General features: G+C 52.1%; 1 protein-coding gene across 1 annotated transcript in view; it reads left to right on the forward strand.

Moving 5' to 3' along the window:
• Positions 1 to 17,182, forward strand: part of OTOF (otoferlin) — a 97,056-nt gene that overhangs the window by 402 nt on the left and 79,472 nt on the right. Inside the window, exon 2 of the mRNA XM_006767590.2 lies at positions 10,899 to 10,957. Within this exon, the coding sequence (XP_006767653.1) occupies positions 10,899 to 10,957 (59 nt within the window). The remainder of the gene's footprint in view (positions 1 to 10,898; positions 10,958 to 17,182) is intronic.

Consider the following 17,182-nt stretch of genomic DNA (forward strand, 5'->3'; position numbering starts at 1 on the left):
AGTTTGAGCAGGGTTGGGGCTAGGAGGCTTTTCACGGGCAGCCATCTGCCCCTGGCCTGACTGGCCATTCTGATCTCTTAAAAAAAATCATTGACCCCGTGTTTTCCTGTCTGGATCTGTGCCTGTCCCTCCCTGCACTTGCCAATGTGCCAGTGCCAGGTGCCATGCACAGCCCCCTGACTGCAAGGAGTCCTGGAGAAGCAGAAGCGAGGACCCCATCCCTGGATTTAGGGGACCCGGGGCTGAGGGCCCCAGCCCTGCAGAACCTCCCAGCCCTCTCTTGCTCTCCCTCTCCCTCCAGAAGGTTGGTTTCCTTGGGCATGGGGTGGGGGTGGGGTTTGCAGCCTGGAAGACCCAGGGTGGCTCCTAGAAACCAGTAGCCAGTAGCTCCCTGGGGCTGGGCACGATGAGGATCTTGTTGGCTTCCTGCAGATCCATCCGTGAGCAGAAATCCTGTGAGCCCCTCTTGTCTCCCCTGTCAGTTCTCTTTCTGCCGCCTTCCCACTCATGCATCCAGCGACCATTTATTATCATCCATGTGCTAAGGCTGGGGGCCAAGCATGACCCAGGCCCTGCCCTCAAGGAGCCCACATCCAGGGGAGCAGGGACCAGTGGGCAGGCAAACAGGACATGTGTGTGATACGACAAGGGTAGGGACAAGTGCAGCATGCAAGCTACAGAGGGTGCACCCTGGCCCAGGCTAGTGATCAGGGCAGGCTTCCAGGAGGAGGTGACATCTCAGCTGAAACCTCAGGGATAAACAGGAGGAAGCAAAGTGAGGGAGCAGAGGGGACAGGATGCCAGCTGGGAGAGGAGCTGAAATGTGGTAAAAGACAGGTTTCCAGGGGACGGGGGTGTCAGGGAAGAGCTATGAGAACAGAGTGAGTGTGACCACCCGTGTCAGGAGGGAGAGGCGACACGGGCAGCCTTCCCCGGAGCTCTCCAGCAGCTGCCTGCGCCCACACCAGCCTCTCAGGCAGGCCAGCCCTGGGCATAGGGATGGGCAGGGGTGGAGGGTTCCCAGAGTCTCTGCTGGCAGGAGGGAGAAGAAGGGGGGCTGGGCTGCCTGCTGCTTCCCACACCAGCCCAGCGACTGCTTTCTCTGCAGCACCCCGGATTCTCCGCGTGCCACCTGCCGGCTTGGCTGGCTTTAGAACAAGCACATGTGTCCTTTCATCTGTGAAGTGTGTCCCTGTGCTGGACAGCCGGCATCATGTTGGTCCCTTTGGCTACAGGTGGCTATGTTGTTACACCTATGACAGGACAGTCCCAGGCTGCACAAACCAGTCCCCTTTACAGACTGAGAAAGCAAGGGTGTCAGTCAAGAGAGCTGCATGGTCGCAGCTCACCCCCAGCCCTGCAAGCCCCGCCTCTCCTCCTGGCCCCCTGCGGTGAGCTCCCTGTCTACCTGGTGCCCACCTTTTCCATGGAGCTGTGGGGCTGGCCCCCCAGCCTCCATGGACCGCACAGGGATCAGCCTCGTTGCAGCTGCGGACCGAGTGGAGAAATCCATTTCCAACCTCCGTCTCCGCAGCAGGCAGCCTAGCCGGGCTCTGTGCGAGGGGGCTGGGCAGCAGGAACAGGCAGATGGCAAGCAGGCTTCCAGAAAGATTCCTTTCTAACAACCAGGGATGCCTCAGCCCATCACCTGCTGCAACCGGCACTGTTGACAACAAGTAGAAACTCCAAGGACCAACAGTAACAATAATCCAGAGGGATCGACCCACGCTAGAATGTTCCAAGGCATCTGGCACACACAACTGCTGGTGTCAAGCAAATACAGGCTGTCCCCCCAAAAATGTATACACACTTTTTCCCTGATAGCTCAATGGATGTTCCCTTCTTTTCAGATTTAATCCATTGGAGTTAACAATTATTCAATGTATACATTTCTTGGGACACCCTATATGCTACAGGGAGAAATGAGAAACGGGTGAATAGTCAGAGGCTCTACTAATCCCATGAGTGAGAGAGCCCTGGCTGAGCTGGGCCTGTTGGCCGTGGCTCCATAGATCAGACGAGCCGGTTGAAATACTTGCCTTTCTGTGCTGTGCCACCTGGACACTTAGGAGGGAGCCTTCCCGGGCTGTGGTGGAGAAAACTCTAGATATAGGGCCAGGACCCGTAAGTCCTCCATGGGCTCTGCTACTTCCTTTTCCTCCCCAGCCCTCAGTTTCCTCATCTGTAACATGGGCATGATGGTAACACCCCCCGCACCAGGCTGCCTCAGTGAAACAGTGGGTATGGAAGAGTTTGAGGAAAGAGCATTGAAATGACTGGTGTGTTTGTGAGGCGGCCATTCCAGTCCTCCTTGGGGCAGACTGTCCCTGGGACCCCATGCGGGCTGTGTCTGCACCAGCGTTGTCCCTGACCACCCCTCCTGCCACGCCAGGTCCGTCGGCCACCCCACTCTCGCGCCACTCAGCACTCACCACCCAGCTCAGTGTCCAGCCCTTGGCTCTGACTGCCCCGGCCGCTCTGAACCTGCTCCTCCCTCATCCATCCACACCCTGGCCGTGCTAATATTTGTGGAGAGGCCTCAAACCCTGGGAGTGAAGAAAACACAGCCCCTGCCCTGCAGGGTCAGGTAGGAGACCCCAGAAGGCCTGGGCCCTGGTCTGGTCAGACACGCAGGCCACAGGGCCTTAGGGCCTCAGCTTCCCATGAACAAGAGGAGACAATGGTCCCCATTTAACGCAGAGGCCCGCAGCCGGAAGCAGGCGCAGGCTGTCTGAGAAGGAGCCACCTTGACCACAGATTGCTACTGAAAGGGAGGCAGTGTTAGCTTAGGGTCTGTCTTTTTTCACCTCCTAAAACAGTTCAGAACGCAAGGTGGGTGGGGCTCTCGTTCCTCTGGCCCAACCTTCTGCCCGGGGTTCCGCTCCATCCAAACCTGAGGGCCACCTGGGCTGTCAGGGAACCGTGACCGACTGCCGGGGCCAGCCCCGCGGCCTCCCTCACTCTCCATCCCTGAGCTTCCGGCCCAATCCCCGGGTTTGTGGATTCGAAGTGTGAGATGGGTGCTGCCTGGAGGCTGGGGCTGATCTCCATGTAATTCACCTAAACTGGTCATTGGCACAAGGTTTTGCTTTAACAAGGCTTCCCCCTGGGCCCAGCTGATTTTTCCTTCTCTCTCCTCTCCCCACCCCACCCCACCGTGTTCCCACTACACCGAACGTCCTGCCATCCCCAACAGACATCTCCAGGCCTTGAGATGCCCTGTTTCCTCTGCCTGGTATGGCCCCCTGACCCTCCACCTTGAGGACTCCCATAAATTGTGTTCACCCTTCAAGGCCCAGCTCCCAGGTCACCTCCTCTGTGAAGCCTTCCCCTCCCTTGCAGTCCTGTGGCATGCTCCTGGCACAGACCAGCTAAGACACCTTGTGTTTGAGAAATGCCCGGCTCTGCGGGCTGCACTAACACCCCAGCACCTCTGGGACAGGTACCCGATCTTCCGGTCCTGATGAGCCCGCCCGGAGCCCTGGGCTGGGTTGTCGGAATGAACACCAACCGTCTTTGAGGCATCCACTCATTCGCGGGTTCCAATCCTGCTGTGGCTCTGGCACTCTTTGGCTCTGTTTCCCAACTGTGACCCCCTCCCCACTTTACCCAAGGGTCATCAGGGACTGGAAGAGGCCTCAAGAGCCAAGAATCAGAGCTCTGGCCCAGATTCCCCCCATCAACCTCCCAGCTCAGGGATCTTCTGGGCCCCAGAGGGAGGCGGACGTCATCCTCGAGCAAACAGGAGTCCCGCTCTGGCCCACGGGCGGAAGCAAAGGGGCCTCTGACTGTGCGCTCTCTGAGCACTGCTGTGTGCAGCACAGGGCACAGGGGGCGACCTCACAGGCAGCCCAGGGACTCACCCTCTGACAGGGCAGAGGAAACGGTGCAGGCCTAGCGGAGAAACATTTCTAGGCCCGGAAGGGCCAACGCGTGCTTAGGGGTAGAGCAGACATTGCAAGGCGTTCAGAGGATGGCAGCTCACTTCCTGCTACGGACACCAGGAAGGCTTCATTGAAGGGGCCAAGGAAGAGGAGGGAAGGAGGGTGCACTTACGCTGGGTCGTGAATAACTGCTTGGACTCGCGGAGATGCAGAAGGAGGGGTGAGGAAGGTTGTCGTGGGAGGTGAAGCCATCTGGATAAGGGACTGACAGGACCAGAGGCCAGAGGATGAAAATCTCAGATCAGCATGAGGACTGGGAAGCCACTAGGTTTGTCTGGAGTAGAGGCTGCAGGATGTGGGTGGAGAGGAGACAAGCTAGGAAAGGAGCCTGGGGGCAGGGAGATGACTGTGCTGGGAAGGGGTTGGGGGACAAGATTCTCCTAACTCTTGGCCGCAAGAACCATCTCAGAATCCAAATTAGATTTATTTTCCCCATTATAATATGGGGGAGCTCTCCTTCTTGGTGCTAATGTGACCTCTATCGGAAGGCAGCTCTGCATCCCTGGCGGAGGAGGCAGAGGGGTTCAGCACCCCCCTCCGCCACCCAGAGCTGAGATCCCCTGGGACGCCCGGGCCACCTGGGAAGACGTGGGAGGGTGCGGCCCTCACTGAAGGCTGCAGAGAGAGGGGCGCTTTGGGCAGCCTCTGCCGGCTGTGGACACAGCTCCGTGCATTTGCTGTGTCTCTGAGGGTTGTGCTCCACATCCTCCACCCTTCCCAGCTCACTAGCCCCTCACCACAGGGTCTGGGGGGCGGAGGGTGGAGGGGTGGGGGAGATGGACCTTCTCTGCCCGAAGCCCCCGTGGTGATTGTCCCTCCTCCTGCCCAGAGCAAGCTGATGCGACCTGGGAAAGCAGCAGAGCAGCTGAACATTCTCCAGGCTTCTGCTTTGAGGAGACAGTGCTGTTTTGATATGGAAATGACCATATAACTGCCTTCCGCTACAAAGGCCCTTGGCAAAAATGCTGCTGGAAATGTGCTTAGAACAGAATTGCAAATAATTTCCCTGAATTGCGGAGCCGCAGTTATCTTGTCCGCCTTTCCTGAGAACATAACATCTGTATTCCTCCCACCTGCTCACATCCCTGGGTCTCATCCATTTTTTTCAAATTGTTACCTTTTCATAATGGAAAACCTCAGATATATACAGGAATAGAGAAAATAGTTTCAGGGCCCTACGTTCTCGCCATACAGTCTTTACCAGCCATCAGCTTCTGGCCAATCTTGTTTCATTGGTACCCCATCCTACTCCCACACCCCTAATTATTTGGAAGCAAATCCCCAACACCATACCATTTCATCTATAAATATTCAGTACATAGTTATAAAAGACAAAAGACTCAAAAGACCCCTGCAAAAGCCACATATTATTTTACCGCTAAAGAATTAACCATATTGTTTAATACTATCAAATGTTCAGTCAGTGATCAGATGTCTAATTGTCAATGTCATATGTTTCTTCCAACCCATGAAAAGCTACATTTCAATGTGCCTTGTAAGTCAAGTATTGAATCATTCATTCGCTCATCCTTCTATTTGCCTATCGGTGGTCGGCAAACTGCGGCTCACGAGCCACATGAGGCTCTTTGACCCCTTGAGTGTGGCTCTTCCTAAGCCTTAGGAGTACCCTAATTAAGTTAATAACAATGTACCTACCTATATAGTTTAAGTTTAAAAAATTTGGCTCTCAAAAGAAATTTCAATCATTATACTGTTGATATTTGGCTCTGTTGACTAATGAGTTTGTCGACCATTGGCTAGACAGTACTTACATGTCTACAACCCCTTGTCAACTACGGTGTAATCTTAGTTCTTAGACCATTGAGGGCCAGCTAAGTGCCAGGCGCTATGCTAGGTACTGGGGCGACAGCAGTAAATGAGACTGACAGGGACCCTGCCCTCGGGAGGAAGCCAGTCATTGCACAAGTCGCTGTGCGCGGGAAGAACTCTGGAAAGGGAGGAACAGGTTCAAGGCAGCATGCAGCAGGGAAGCCCATAGCCAGGTCTGGGAGCCACCGGAGAGGGTGAGAAGGGTGCTTAGGAAGAGATGGCAGGGGAGCACCTGTGACTGGAGGTGAGGGCGGGTCACTCGAAGTTGATCACCCTGGGGTCAAGCAGATGAAGCTGGCAAAGCTCACGGGCCCCAGGGAGAAGGTTTTACCGTGGGGGAGGGGCTGATGTTAAAGCTGGCCCTTGAGAGAGGACAGCATTTCCTTCTTGGGGGACAAAACCCCCTAGAAGTCCCACTCCAGGCAGAGAGGTTCATATCAGTGCAGAGGTGAGGAGGCCTGTTTGGGGTTTAGGGAATGCTTGCTGCAGTTGGGGTGGGAATGGGGTGGGAGGAAGCCTGGGGTCCGAACATAGAGGGTCACACTGGAGTTTGAACTTGGCTTTGCACGTGAACGGGAGTCCCAAAGCTCTTAGCCAGAGAAGAGAACAGAAAGATATGGTTTCAGAAAGAACATTCGGGAGGTCAGGACTGCAGGCCAGAGCCCAAGGAGGAAGCTGGGCAGTGGCTCAGGCAGAGAGCTGTGCCTCGGTGGGCAAGGCTGTGGGTTTGGAGAGAAGGGGTGACGTGGGTTCAGAAAGGGAGTAGCAGCTCTGGGGTTGGAAGTGAGCGAGAGGACAGGATATGGGCGCTCTGAGTTTTGTACCAGGTTACTTGGGTGGTCAGTGAGGCCACCGATGGAGCCAGGAGCATGACAAGTGAGTTTTATCCTGAGGAATGCCAGGTGAGTTTACAAGAATAGCACAATACAAGAAAAAACACACACCAATAGACACAGATAAGGTATTTGACAAAACCCAACACCTATTCATGATAAGAGCTCTCAGAAAATTAAGAACAGAGAACTTCCTCAATCTTACAAAGGAAACTACAGAAACATCCAAATAATAACATACTTAATCCTGAAATATTGAACATTAGGATCATGAGCAAGGCAGGTTGTCCACTCTCACTACTTCTGCTTAACTTTGTACCAGAATTCTAGCCACAAGGCAGGAGGAAAAAACCCAGATGGGAAAGCAAGGACTAAAATGGCTCCTTTTCACACATGCACACACAAAAACTAATGGGTTATTAGAAAATTCTAAGGATTCTACACAAAAGTTACCATAGTTCGTGAGTGGATTTAGCAAGGTTTTAGGATCTAAGCATAATATACAAAAACTATATTTCTATAGAAACCAACCAGTTGGAAAACAGAAATTACAAAGCAATTACTTTTATAATAGCATAGAAAGCAGCAGACATTTAGAAATAAATTTTACTAAAGACACGAAAGGCCTTCACCCTAAAAGAAAAAAAATGCTGAGGGAAATAAAAGAAACCCAAATGCATAGAACACATACGATATTGATGGGTTGGAAGACTCAGCACGTTCAAATGTCAGATCTGCGCACATTGATCTACAGGCTGAACACCATCCCAATAAAAGTCACATCAGGCTATTTTGTAGAAATTGAAAATTACTTTAATATTTATATGGACACCCAAAGAACCTAGGAGAGCCAAAGCAATTTGAAAATGGAGAAGAAAGTTAGATTAGTCAGACTATTCGATTTGATTGACAAAAAAACTGTAGCTTGAGTGTGTAGTGAATATGCATTTATTGAAATTCATCAGATTGTGCACTTAAGAGCAGTGAACATAAATTTTATCTAGCTAAAAAAGAGCTAGTCACACCTAAAATAACTAAAACTTGAAAAATATTATGTAAGACGAGGAAGAAGATTGTTCCTGATTATATACTGCTAAAAATACTCTACAAAAAGTGATTTATAATAGAGGAGACCATTTTTATATTTAAAACATAGGTGACTATCTAAAGGACTCATTAGTAGAATCGGGTGATGAACAACGCGCCAGGTGCATGAGCACTGGCATCTCCTCCGCTTATAGATGAGGCAACAAAGGCAAAGCCAGGCTAACTTCTCCCGGGGCTCATGGCCAGCACGTGGCGGAGCTGGGGTTTGAACTCAGGCAGGCTGGCCATTGAGCCTTCCCAGTGCCCAAAGGCCCGGTGCTTGTAAGGGATGCTTTACTCGGACTCTCACAGAAGCAGCCTCTTGCTGGTCCTCACTGTGGTTCCAGGATGCAGGCTGGTCCAGGATAACTGTCTCAGTTTACGGACGATGACCCTGGGGGGTTGAATAGCCAGCCCCCTCCCTGCTTCCTTCCGCCCTGAGCTGCGGCCCCCGGCCCCAAGCCTGCCTAGGCCCTGGCTCTTTTTCTGCACACAGGGCCCCAAGCCTGCCTAGGCCCTGGCTCTTTTTCTGCACACGGGGATGCCGGGGCCCTGCTTCCTGGCGCTGGTGGGAGTAGCTGGCGAGGAGATCACAGCAGGGCCCCCTCTCCTGAGCTGCTGGAGGAGCAGAGGCCGCTGATTGGGAGACGTTGCAGCACTGCAGCCAGGAAGGGGGCGCTTAATGAAGGACTCTCCATTTAGCCGGTGCTGAGAATGAGGTTTTGCTGATTTTAAATAACAAAAGGGAATAACAGTGACAAGTCTGAGTGACAGGCAGGGTGCTTGGCTCTCTATCCAGCTCACACTGGGAAGAGAGTAACGCGCTGATAGAGGCCACAGCGCCAGGTCCTGCGTAGAACCATGATGTCCCTGCAGCGTGTCCTCAGAACCTTCCCCTTTGGATGCACCACAACCTGTGCTCTCTCAGGACCCGGGCCCCCCAGCCCCAGGGTCTTCTTTCTGTGGACCCTGAGGGGAGACCCTTCTCGTTTGACCTCTGCCATCAGAACTCACCTGTCCTGTGTCCCACTCCGCTGCCCTGAGCACATTCTCTGCTCCACACTTCCACACTGTGCTCACACTGTGCTCTCCATCAGATGTCCCTTCTCTCTCCCTCCTCCCCATCTCCCTGCAGAGCTGATCCATCGACCTTCCCGTGTAAAGCCCCTGCCTCTCCAACACCTTTTTGATCTGGAGGTGGAGGCCAGCTCTCCTTTTCCTGTGCTGTCGCTTTATTTACACCCTTTGCATGCCAAGCACCACATGTTGCCTCAGCTAGTAAGCAGCCGTTTATATGTCTGACCTACCCTTTTCTGGATTGTAATAGGCTCCTTCAGGCAGCATCCCATTCCAACTCATTGTGCAGCCCGCCCCACCCTCCTCCAGGGCCCATGGCTGTGCTGACACAGCAGGAGTAGGCGGGAGGGAATGGATGAATGAGTGAATGAATGTGCATAGGCGAATAGCCCAGTCCCTACATGCTTGCTTTTGCTCCAGGTCCGGCTCTAGCAAGGTAAACTGTCTGCAAGAGGGAGCTGTTTGGTGCAGGCGGGATGTTTTGTCCCCTTAGTCACGCCCCATGAAAGGCTAGTCTTCCATCCTGCACAGGAGACAAGAGCTGAGCTCACCTGCATCTCGGAGGGGGCTGCAGTCCAGGTATTTGAAAATGGCCAATGACGTACAAGTAACGTCTGTTACTCTTTGGACTCCTGAGCCCCTCCATTTGGACTTACAGCTGTGAGCACAGTGTCCACTGTCCAAATTCATGTATTGACTCGGGAGTTGATTTCAAACTGAGCGGCTCAGCTACCCCACAAGCAGCTGCCTCTGCAGGAAGGAGGACGCTGTTTAATTTCCCATCTAATGGTCTTACTCTGCCCACCAAAGCCTCCCCACCGCGGAGAGCAGGCGATTTTCTTTCTCTCAAGCCTTCTTCCCAATCTTCTCTGTGGCAAGAAAGGTAATTGGATATTGGGATTTTAAAGCATTTTGTCTCAAAGCCATTTAAAATGGAGCTGAATTTCAACAGGATGGTGTGGAGTGCAGTGGATGATGCTAAGTGGAAGTGCATTTGTAAAGAAAGGTGGGGTTAGCAATCCCCCCCTGATAACTGGGGGAAAGGGCAGAGGTCACCCTGGCTCTGTCCCAGTGACTAGAAAGGACCCCTGGAATGATCCCCACCACTGTTTATACCAACCCCCCCAAAGGCGGCTTTCCGCAAATGCCCCAGGCATCCTGCTTTCTTAGTAAATTGGCCTTCCCGCTGTTTCTGTATGATTGGTTTGATTTGTTTCAGCAAATCCTTTCTTTAAAAAAAATATATCTAGAGGTAAAATTTAACTCAGTCTGTTTGACAATATTCACCACATTTAAAATCTCCAGGGCTTGCGGCAATGAGGTTTTATTGCGTTCTGAAACAGCCCTCGTGCGTAAGTTCTGCAATGGCTAATTTTACTGCGTTCCGCGTCCTCTCTCACAGGCTATTGGAAACGCGCGAGCAGGGCAGGCTTTAGGCTGGAACCCTGGCTCAGTCTCAGACAGCCCCCGGCCCCCACTCACTGACTTGCTTCATTTTCATTCCGGGAGACGCTTGAGCTGAGCCACATCCAAAGCTCATTATGACCTCCTAGAACCTAGGATGAGAGGCCTTTGGTTATCAGAGGGCAGGTCCTGGGGAACGCCCAGCGCACAGAGGTGCTCCCCTGATTCTCAGTGTACATTGCCTATTGTCCGTGGGAAAAATAACCCACACTCAGGCCTCGCCTGCTTCCCTCTCCTCCCCCGGCTGCCTGGCGGCGTGTTGTTGAGGTTTTTCTTTTTCGGTGTTTTGTTTTGTCCCCGGCTAGTGCTAAAGAGGCTTTCTCTCCCATCTGTCTGCTTTACTTCTATTCCCTGTGCCTGTAGCTTCTGCTTTATAATAAAGCCTCTTCCTCATTCACTCAGATGCACACGTCTCACCAGCCTGTGCCTTCTTGAACTGAGTGTCCCGGTTCGTAAAACGCAGCTAAAGGCCAGCGAGGTTGCTGAGGTCAGGCAGGCCCTGTGGAAACTGCCCCGCCCGGGAGAGCGCCGCACAGAAGTGAGGTCCCACTGTTGATAACGAGTGCTCCCCAATGTTGTCATGACGACTTGCAGGTCCAGAGGTCCAACCCCAAGCTTCTTGTGCAGGGAGGTCTGACTCTAAACTCTCCTCTTTCCCACCCAGGGCAGTCCTTCCACTCCCGGGTCCTGGAGAACTGCGAGGATGTGGCTGACTTCGACGAGGTAGGATTCTCGCAGGGGCAGCTCAAGCCCCGCGCCCTGTGCCCAGAGGGGAACAGCTCCTCCCTGCCTCCTGGGGGTGCCCTGGCCACACATCCTGGGAGGCCGGTTTGCTTCAGGCACTGATGCCCAGGAGAGCCCCATGCAGGGCCGCTGAGCCCCGCCTGCTGCCCGGCAGGGCCTCTCCTTCTCTCTGGAAAAGGCCCACTGGTGCTGAAGGCCTCAGAGTGAGCCCCAGCTCGGGGCCCAGCAGGCCTGGGGGAGGGGCTTCCCTCTCCCGACACCCCCCTCTGTCACTCCCCCCCACCCCCGCACCCCGTTCCCTGGGTTTGTGGAGGGCCCAGGCTAACCCACCCGCCTTCCAACAAAGACAGTCTCACAGAAACCTCACCCCGTTCTCTCTAGGAGCAGGGGTGCCCTTCCCACTGTCTCCCAGGAAAGCATTTTTTTTCCCTTTTGAACCTCAAGCTCAGAGGGTTACGGTTTCCCCTAGAGCAGTGGTTCTCGACCTTCTGGCCCTTTAACTACAGTTCCTCATGTTGTGACCCAACCATAACATTATTTTCGTTGCTACTTCATAACTGTAATGTTGCTACTGTGCCAAAGGGGTCGCGACCCACAGGTTGAGAACCGCTGCCCTAGAGTATGGCCCCTTGTCTCATTGGTCCCTCCACGGCCCACTCTTGTTTTCATGCATGTGTGTATGCGTGCATTCTCTTTTAGTCCCACACTCCTTCCCTCCATATACAACCATTCTAATGTGTTTAACGTGCATCTCTTGGTCTCCTGGATGCTCTTACAAGATTATCATTGTCTTGTGCGCATGTAATTTATGTTGACTGAAATATATTTCATTGTGTTTCACTGAGCACCATAGTTAATTCCATCCTTCTGGCTGTCCCAACCTGTTGCTTCTCCCTGCCGCACAGCGCTCCACGGGACACACCCACACACGTGAGGGCGAGCTCCACCCTGGTCTGCCTGGGACACAGACTTTCAGAGCCCAAAGTGGAACAGCCCTGGTCAAACCAGGATGGGTTGGTCACCCTACACCAGTGGTTCTCAACCTTCCCAATGCCGCGACCCTTTAATACAGTTCCTCATGTTGTGGTGACCCCCAACCATAAAATTATTCCCGTTGCTACTTCATAACTGTCATTTTGCTACTGTTATGAATCGTCATGTAAATATCTGATATGCAGGATGTATTTCCATTGTTACAAATTGGACATAATGAAAGCATAGTGATAAATCACAAAAACAATATGTAATTATATATGTGTTTTCCGATGGTCTTAGGCGACCCCTGTGAAAGGGTCGTTCCACCCCCAAAGGGGTTGCAACCCACAGGTTGAGAACCGCTGCTGCCCTACACGTTTCACTTACACACTCCCCCAGGAGGTAGTGCTTTCATTATTATTAGATTTAAATATTTCTTACATTCCCCCATGATTTTCTTTCTTTCTTTTTGTTTGTTTTTAATCTTTATTGTTGAAAGTATTATATATGTCCCCTTTTTCCCTCATTGGCCTTTCCTACCCCACCCTCCCTTACGATTTTCTTTTACCCCCAAGAGTTATATAATTTTCTTTAGTTTCCAAATACATGTGATGTTTTAGCTCTTTATTTAATTCATTTCTAGTTTTATTGCATTACTATCCAAGCACATAGTTCTATGCTATTAATTCTATGGAATTTATTGAGACTTCTGTTATGACCTAATTCATGGTCATAACTGCTTCCTCAGCTTAAACGGAATGTGTTAAGTGTAGGGTCCTCTATAGTATAGTGCAACATAAGCTGAAGCACATGTTATGTTATACAAGCGCAAGCTTACCAGCTAGGTTATTCTATTTTCTGCTTGTTTTTCTCTGCTTGGTCTATCATTTTCAAAATTGACTGTGATAGAACCTCCTATTGGAGTTGTTGATTTATATATTTCCCTCTGCAGTTCCATCAGTCGTTGCTTGATGCATTTTGAGACTCCTACTGGTTGCTTATATGCTCACAGTGGCTGGATCTTCTTGTCTATTTTTCCTTTTACCGTTATTTAACATCCCTTTTTGTCTCTTGGGATGTGTTTTACATTAATTTCCATTTTATCCACGACTAGGATTGCTATCTCAACTTACTTTGGTTCATTTGCCTGGTATATCTTTTCAACACTTTTATTTTCTTGTCATATTTTTGTCATCTTTTATTTTTAATATTTCTGTGTTTTTAAATACAAGTGTGTCTTCTTGGGGCATGTATTACTAGACCTTATTTTCATACCCAATATGAGTCTTTGTGTTTTAATTGTTTAGTTTCATCCATTTACATCGATTGTGGTTGTAATTATTATAAGGCTTATTTCTACCACCATCTTATTTTATATTTTTTACTTACTCTACTTTTGTTTGCTTGTTTTCTCCTTTCCAGCTTTCCATTGAATAAATCACGTTTTCTTCTGTTAGTTTGAAAAGTTATGCATTCTATTTTTGTTTTCAAGATAGTTACCCTTGCTTATGATTATGTATCCCTATTGATAGCTTAAATAAATTATACTATTTCCCCTGGGACTTGTTTTTCTTCTTATTCGAGTACTTCCTCCAAAAGCATTTTTAGTTTGGGTCTTTGTGTAACATACTTAAAGCTTTAAAACTCTGAGAATATTTTTTTCTTATTTCTTCCAATTTGAATGAGTTTCACTAGATATAAAACTCTGGGTTCAGAGTTCTTTCACAACCTCAAAAATATCATTCCATGTTGCTATTGAGAAGCTGATGGCCGTCTGATTCTTGTAACCTTATGGATGACATTTTCTTTCTCTCTGGGGAAAAAAATAGTAATCCCTTTATCTTTGGTATTCTTAGATTTTATTATAATGCTTCTGATTTTACATTTCCTTATCTTTCCTGTTTTGCACTATCTTTGAGCCCTTTTAATTGAAGGCCTTTTATCCTTCGTTTATTATAGAAAATTCTATCTCCATTATTTTTTTCAAATATTCCTTCCACTCAGTTTTTATATAATTCTCTCCTTGGCCAGCCCCTATTATCAGATGTCAGTACTTCTATTTCTAGCTATGATTTCTTAGCTTGTATGTTTTTTGGTCTATCTAACTTTTCCTGCTGTCTTCTGAGGGAGTTCTTCAAATTGATCTTCCAAGTTTACTAACTTGTTCTTCTTTGTGATCCCTTGTCCTGGTTTCATTGCTAATATATTTCTCTATGGTCCATTGGTTCTCATGACCCTGCTCCAGCTGGTACATCTGTTCGGCGTGTTGTCTCCTTTGGAGGAGGGGCCTCTCCAAGTGGCTCTTTACTTGCCTGTTCCCTTCCCTCTGGTGTCAGCGGCTCTGTTGGTCACAAGTCTTCAAAGGCTGTGTCTGTTTCTAGGGCTGATGGGTGGGATGGGCACCAGAAGGGCCCCAGTCACCAGAGAGAGTCGGGGCCTCATCTCTGAGCCTTTAGGGAGAAACATGGTTGACAGAAGGCAGTCTAGCTTTTTTAACAAACTGGCTGTGGGGTTCACAGAGAGAAGGTGTGAGCAGCTGGTCTGTCCACACCTGTTTTCCTCAGTTCCCTCCCAACAAGGCTGTTACCCCCACTTTATCAGTTAAGGAGCAAGCAAGGAGCGCCCGAGGCCGTGCCGGGGAGAGGTTAGGGCAGAAGGTACACAGATTTCCTCTGACCTGTTCTCCCACTGCCGCTCCCATTCACCCCCGGCCCAGGGTCAGCCTCCATCCACCCCACACAGTCAAACAGCCCTCGGTCTCCCTGATTTGTTTACCGATTTGTTTGCTGTTTCCTGGAACCCATATTTGCTTCTACAGTTTCTCCAGGTTGACTTTGGGGCAAGAGCCAACAGCCTCAAGTCGCCATCTTGGCACCATCTTGGCCCAAAGCAGAAGCTCTGATGTGATCCCCCATCACAGCTCACCCCTCCTTCCCAGGCCCTAGCGCTGACGTCTGGCTGGGTTTGGACTTGGAAGGGCCTATGTCAGACTGTTCCCTTTGCGGCTGGCATTTAGCTGAGCAGACACCATCCTGAGGGGCCACTCGGAACCTCTGTCTCCTCTTCACCCTGGGCCCATCCCACCCTCCTGTCCATAGGCCCAGAGCTACAGGCACCAGGGAGCAAGGCCTCGACCTTCTCACCCGGGCTCTGGAGCAACCACTGATCACTACAGCCCCAGGCTGTGCCCTCTCCCCTTCCTGGGGCGGGTGAATTTCTGCCTCAGTTTCTCTAAGTCTCAATACCCACATTTGTCAAATGGGGATGCTGATGCTATGAAGTCTTTTTGTAAAATGATTAACAAAATGAGGAATCATTGTGACTACAGAATCGTTGCTGGGTCCTCAGCCAGTTGTCTTGGCCTCGGGCGTGCCCCACTACACAACCTGCCCATCCTCTTCCTCTCCTTATTCCCTCAATCAGGGCCCCGAGAGGAAGAGGCTGGTTGGTGAAATGCAGGCTGCCTGGCCCACTCCCCCACAGTCCCGCCTCCCTGGGCCTCCGCCTGCCGTCGGTCAGGCAAAGCACCCAATTCCCTCCCCCTCGCCAAGTCTCCCAGAGGACATGTCCACCCAGGCCTCCAGCCAGGGAGCAACCTGATGCCCCTCCAAGGGCACTGCCCCCCCTTTCCATTAACTGCCCCCGGGACACCTGAGCCACAGGTATACATGACATTCGAAGTTAATCACCGTGTCCTTCCCAGTGCTACCTGGCGTGGGGCAGCTGGTCCATGCGGCCCCCCAGCAAGGGACCGTGTTCTAGCACCTCGTGCGTGCCAGCCCCCAGGCTCAACAGCACACGGATGAGGATTCGTGCAGGAACTGGGCCTGGGGAGCCCCTGTGCCAGTGAGAAGAGACCGGGGAAGGGGCGGACGCCAAGGAGGGATAAGCAGAAGCAGACACCACTGTCAGAGAGGAGCCCTGAGGTGGGAAGAAGCGGTTCTCACCTGGGGAAGGTCCTGCTCACCCAGGGGCGGGCAGGGGCGTTTCTGGTTGTCACAGGGGCGACCCCTGGCACTCAGTGGGATGGGGGCAAGGATGCTAAATGACTTGGGGTGCTCAGGACCCTCCGGCACTCCCCCCAAACAGCCATCGGAGGATCATGACAGCAGCTCCCAGCAGCAGCAGCACTGAGCTGCCTCCTGAGCGAGTCCTCCTCCACCCAAACTCCACCTGCAGAGGATGAAACTCAGGCTCTGAGAACACGAGTGTCCCCCCCAACCCCGCCGCCCACCACCCCGTGGCAGAGCTGTGAGGGGCAAAGCCGGGGTTCAAAGTTCACTTCTAGGTTTGATTTGAAGCCTCCTCTGGATGGAGCTACTCCGGGGCCTGGCCACCCCCGCGAGGCTTTGTTGGGTGGGAGTTTCTCCCCCCCCCCCCCCGCCTCCATTTCTCCCTCTGAGACGTGGCCACGCCTGGCCACCGCCGGTCAGCAGCGCCCACCCCACAAAGCAGGAGAGGCCGGCCTCCCTCCCGGCTCAGGGCGGGCCCAGGGGAGCTGCGCCCAGGCTTGCCCCTGTCTCCCCAGCCTGGAGCGGACAAATCCTGAACTTCCTGCCAGTGACCCCTGAACAAGCTTGGAAAGGAACCCCAGCTGCTCCTCACAAAACCTCTGCAGGCCTCTTAGGTTCAAAGTTCACTTCTAGGTTTAATTTGAAGCCTCCTCTGGATGGAGCTACTCCTGGGCCTGGCCACCCCCGTGAGGCTTTGTTGGGTGGGAGTCTCTCCACCCCGCCACCCGCCCTCCTCCCGCCCCCTCCATTTCTCCCTCTGAGACGTGGCCACGCCTGGCCACCGCCGGTCAGCAGCGCCCACCCCACAAAGCAGGAGAGGCCGGCCTCCCTCCCGGCTCAGGGCGGGCCCAGGGGAGCTGCGCCCAGGCTTGCCCCTGTCTCCCCAGCCTGGAGCGGACAAATCCTGAACTTCCTGCCAGTGACCCCAGAACAAGCTTGGAAAGGAACCTCAGCTGCTCCTCACAAAACCTCTGCAGGCCTCTTGGCTTCCCAGAAGTCCCTTTTCTTGCCCTTCCTGTGCCCAGGGCCCTGGGAACCAGCTCACTAGTACAAAGCACACTGGCTGGGAGTCGTGAGCCCTGGGCTGCAGTCCTCGCTGAGGTATTGATAGGCTGGCTGCTCACCCCCTCTGGGCCTCGGGGTCCCCTTCTGTAAAATGGGGATATGCGCCTTGCTCTGCCCGCCTGACAGAACGGTGCATGGCTGAAAAATGAAA

This window comes from Myotis davidii, unplaced genomic scaffold (assembly GCF_000327345.1).
Source record: "Myotis davidii unplaced genomic scaffold, ASM32734v1 scaffold238, whole genome shotgun sequence".
Classification (NCBI taxonomy): domain Eukaryota; kingdom Metazoa; phylum Chordata; class Mammalia; order Chiroptera; family Vespertilionidae; genus Myotis; species Myotis davidii.